Source organism: Zingiber officinale, chromosome 1B (genome assembly GCF_018446385.1).
Source record: "Zingiber officinale cultivar Zhangliang chromosome 1B, Zo_v1.1, whole genome shotgun sequence".
NCBI lineage: Eukaryota > Viridiplantae > Streptophyta > Magnoliopsida > Zingiberales > Zingiberaceae > Zingiber > Zingiber officinale.
In genome coordinates, this window is record NC_055986.1 from 105,623,777 (window position 1) to 105,628,780 (window position 5,004).

Consider the following 5,004-nt stretch of genomic DNA (forward strand, 5'->3'; position numbering starts at 1 on the left):
GGTCTTCCAAATCGCTAAGAAGTCTGTAGATTTGGTTAATCAGTCAATGACTACCCAAATCGCGTCATGACCTCATTGTCTCCTAGGCAATCCTACCAAAAAATTCATGGTGATGTGCTCCCATTTTTACTCCAGAATCGGAATCCTCTGAAGTAATCCGGCAGGTCTCTGGTGCTCATCCTTCACCTGCTGACAGACTAGACATCTAGCTACAAACTCCGCGATGTCTTTCTTCATGTCGTTCCACCAATAGGAACACTTCAAATCTCAATACATTTGTGTTCCGCCTGGGTGGATCACAAATCGGAAGCGATGAGCCTCCTGAAGTAGCTCCTCCAAGACTGGGTGAGACTGAGGTACGCATAACTTGCCTCAAAAATGAATAACACCCTCATCATCTCGGGTGAACTCCGTCTGCTGCTCGAAAGTTATATGGCTGCCAATGAACTGTAAGCGCTGATCCCCGGCCTGGGCCTCTTGGATCCTCGTCCTGATCGACTATTGAGCAACTATGGTAACCAGAATACCCTGCTCTATCTGTCCCTGGTTCTCAGGCCTAACTTGGAGAAACTCTGAATCAAGTCTGTGATCAAAACCTGGTGGAAAGATAAATTCCCTCTGGACTTTCAGCTAAGTGCATTGTCAACCACATTAGCTTTCCCCGGGTGGTATCTAATAGTATAGTCATAATTCTTCAAAAACTCCATCCATCTCCTCTATCGGAGATTGAGTTCCTTCTGAGTGAAAAGATATTTGAAACTCTTATGATCAGTGACAATCTCAAATGTAATACCATATAGATGATGCCACCAAATCTTCAAAGCAAAGATAATAGCGGCCAGCTCCAGATCATGTATTGGGTAGTTCTTCTCATGCTCCTTTAGCTGACGAGAAGCATAAGAGACTACCTTATCATGCTGTATCAAAAAAGCGTCCAAATCCAGTAGAGAAGCGTCGGTGTAGAGCACAAATCCATCCTCTCCAGAGGGTAAAACCATAACTGGTGTCGATAGCCGACACTAATCTCCTCTTCAACTCATCGAAGCTAGTCTCACAGGCTTCTGACCACGTGAACTTCACGCCTTTCCTGGTCAGGCATGTCAGCGGCATAGCAATGTGAGAGAAACCCTCAACGAACCGTCTGTAATATCCAGCCAATCCTAAGAAACTACGGATCTCTTGAACTGATTTCGACTGCTCCCAACTGGAGATAACCTCGATCTTTTGAGGGTCTACATAAATACCTCGGTTAGAAAACACGTGTCCTAGAAAACCAACTAAGGATAGTCAAAAAGCACACTTGCTAAACTTTGCATATAGACGATGTTGTTGAAGAATCTCCAAGACTATGCGAATATGCTATGCATGTTCCTCCTTGGAACGGGAGTAGATCAAAATGTGGTCGATGAAAACGATAACAAACTGATCTAAATATTCCAGAAAGATGCGGTTCATCAAATCCATAAATACCACTGGAGTATTAGTAAGCCCAAATGACATTACCAAAAACTCATAATGTCTGTATCTGGTGCAGAATACTGTCTTCTGAATATCAGAAACTTTGACTCTCAACTGATGATATCCAAACAGCAGATCAATCTTAGAATACACTGATGTACCTCTGAGCTGATCAAGAAAATCCTCGATCCGTGGTAAGGGGTACTTATTTCTGATGGTCACTGTATTCAGCTGTCTATAATCGATGCACAACCTCAGAGTACCATCCTTTTTCTTGACGAACAATACCGGAGAACCCCACGGAGATACACTAGGGTGAATAAATCCCTTGTCCAATAACTCCTGGAGTTGGAATTTTAGCTCATCCAACTCTTTCAGTGTCACACAGTAAGGAACTTTTGATGCCAGCGCGGTCCCCAAAATTAGCTCAATAACAAACTTCACTTGCCTTCGGGGAGGCAAGCCTGGTAGCTCATCTGAAAATACATCCGGATACTCTCAGACCACTGAAATGTCTAAGAGCTGAGATCTAGTGATGCCGTCAGCATTAATTAACGACAATAGAAGTCCCTGATAGCCATGTGACAGCAATTTCTGAGACTGAATTGCAGAAATGGTTGATATACAGTCATCCCTTATGTTAGTGAAATTCCATGAGGGTTGGTTCGGAGGTTGGAATGTGACGACCCTCGTCTGGCAATCAACCATGGCATGATATGCTGACAACCAATCCATGCCAAGGATGATGTCGAACTCGACCATTTCCAGTACTAATAAATCTACAGTGAGTATATGGTTGTCGAAGTCCAATGGGTATCCTCTGACTTCCTGAATGGCATCCAATGCATCACCAGACTATAGGGAGATGGTCAGTCGTTGCGATCTAAGAACAGGTAGTCTACCAATCTCCCTTATAAATACCCGAGAAATAAATGAATACGAACTACCAGTATCAATTAGCATATCAGTAGAAAATGCATATAGTAAAATCGTACTACGGAAAATGGATCCGTTAGCTCGCTGTGCATCCTCTTTGGTAACTGCGTGAATTCATCCAATCTTTGGCGAGGGTGGAGGTGGTAGCACTGCCAGAGGTTGCTGTGCCTGAGTCGGAGTTTGAGTCTGCCACTGAGGCGGTGCTGGATATTGAGCCAGAGATGGATATGAGGCCTACGGCTGATATTTGACCAGTGGTTGGGGCTGCGTCTGGTACTGAGCTTGTGACTGTGGCTATAGCTGATACGGGACTAGTGGCTGAGGCTACGACTGGTACTGGACCAGTGATTGGGGCTGCAACTAATACTGCACTAGTGGCTGAGGCTGCGACTGATACTGAGGTCCCGAAACAGAACCCTGCGATACCGTGTGAGAACTGGAGTGCTCTTGCCTGTGCATGCCATATGTAGTTACTACCGGAGAGGCTGTCCTCTACGGACGATGCGAAGATTGGACTTTCTGCCCCCCTCGCTGAGTCCCTGTTTGACTGAACTGTCCTCCCTAAATGGAAACTCTGGAAGCCACATGCTGACCCTTCAGTGAGCAATCTCGGCTCATGTGCCCAAGCAGTTTGCAATAATAGAAAACTGACTATCCCGTGGAGCAGGCTGATGTGATGTAATCTCTAGATCCACATCAGGTGCAGTGCATGTCACTGGAGGACTGTTTCCGATTCTGCTGAGAAGACCGAAAACGTCTTGAGGAAGTCCACCTTGATTTCTAAGGCCAGCCAGATGCCCCAGAAGTACACTGACCCGACTGACTGTGACCACTCTGCTATTGTCCGGTAGCCTGTGGCTGTTGTGTCTGTCCTGAAGTCCGATCTATCTGCTTCCTTTTCTTGTCCGCATTCGCTCTCTCCCGAGCCGCCTCAATCATAAGAGCTCTATCCAATGCCTCTATATAAGATGAATTTCCAAAACCTACAATCTTTACTTGAAGATGTCCATCCATTCCCTGGACAAACTAAAGCATACGAGACCTGTCCTCAGCAACTAACTCTGGACAAAATCTGGCCAATCGATTAAATTCAGCATTGTATTCTGTCACCGTGCGGTTGTTCTACCAAAGACTCAGAAAATCCTACTGGCGTGTCATCTGATATGACCATGGAAAGTTCTGGCTCTCAAAAGCCTCTCTAAATCTTGCCGAGGTGATGTACTGCTCACCTATGATCGAGCGCTGCGTATTCCACCAGATGTCGGCCTCGTCCTGTAAATGGAAAGTAGCCAGCTTTGCTTTCTCCCACTCGGAGCAAGCCATATAAAAGAAAGTCTGCTCCATAGTCTCTATCCAAGACTAAGCCATTCTCTGATCGGTCTCTCCGTGGAATAACGTGAATCGACCTTTCACTGACTCTGCCAAAGCTGGGATCCGAGCTCGTGCTATAATTATATCAGTAGGGTGAGTAGAGATCATCGCTGAAATTGGCGGAACCACTTGAGCGGGTACTACAAGTGGTACCGCTGGATAGGTCGGGGAAGGTATCCTTGGTGCTATTGCATAAGCCGGAGCAGGTACCGCTGGTGGCACAGTAGGGTCAATATAGGCAGGGGCGACTGGTACTGCTGGTGCGGGTGCCGGGTATGTAGTAGCAGGAAACAGGTGGCAGTGGTGCTCGGTACGCCGTAGGCGCAACTGGAGGAGGTATTGGGTACGCAGCAGTAGGCACTGCTGGTGGAGGGGTCGGATATACTGCAGGTGGTACTGCTGGTGGTACCGTGAATACTGTAAGAGTGGGTACGACGGGTATGGTCGAGGTAGGTACCTCTGAAACCATCGGAGTCTGAGAGCCCGAGGCGCCCGCAGTACCATGTGCAGTCTGTCCTTGACTGATAGGCTCGATTCCAGCAGACCCCTCTGGTGACTCCATCGCTAGGGATTCTAACGTCCTCTTACGTGGCCGTCCTGCGCTACGTCTCGGCACGGGAACACGTGTAGCTCGCTTCATATCTGTTAAATTATTACACAGGTATTACTATGAGTACCAAAATTATAAAATTAATCATCATACCTATTTTCCATTTGGAGATGTTTCATCGCTGCTAAGTCCCCAATTATGACCTAGTCAAAGAATATCTCGGAATTCTGAAACAAAAAAATCGATGAAAATACATATAAAATCCGAAAATACCTAGATTAACTCACAAAAACCTGGCTCTGATACCAAATAAATTGGTATCAGATTAACTCAAAAATCCATATCACGAAAAATAGGCATCGTAAACTTGGCTCTGATACCAAATAAATTGGTATCAGATTAACTCAAAAATCCAGAACACGAAAAATAGGCATCGTAAACCTGCTCTGATACCAAATAAATTGGTAACAGATTAACTCGATAATCCAGTACACGAAAAATAGACATCATAAACCTACTTTGATACCAAATAAATTGTCACGCCCCGGGGAAGTCCCTGCCAGAAATTTTTTTGCCAACATCTCCCCTGTACGGGTGACAATTTGAAACTTATCTACATAGCCCTCAGGGCTCACAATCATCAGCCAACACGGCTGGAATATATATATCATATAAAAATGAAACAATCC

General features: G+C 45.5%; 1 protein-coding gene across 1 annotated transcript; it reads right to left on the reverse strand.

The window, feature by feature from the left end:
• Window positions 1–2,470: 2,470 nt before the first annotated feature.
• Window positions 2,471–4,327, reverse strand: LOC122040657. The gene is made up of 2 exons (XM_042600065.1): window positions 4,021–4,327; window positions 2,471–2,988 (listed from the first exon to the last, which is right to left on the reverse strand). The coding sequence occupies exons 1-2, from the start codon at window positions 4,325–4,327 to the stop codon at window positions 2,471–2,473; spliced, it is 825 nt and encodes a 274-aa protein (XP_042455999.1).
• Window positions 4,328–5,004: the final 677 nt, after the last annotated feature.

Bases quoted from the DNA above. Each gene is read 5' to 3' on its own strand.
- LOC122040657 (XM_042600065.1), bottom strand. From the start codon at position 4,327: ATGGAGTCACCAGAGGGGTCTGCTGGAATCGAGCCTATCAGTCAAGGA. The intron at 2,989-4,020 runs GTACCAGTCGCC...TGCTCACTGAAG, and splicing joins ACCCGGCACCCGCACCAGCA to GGTCAGCATGTGGCTTCCAG.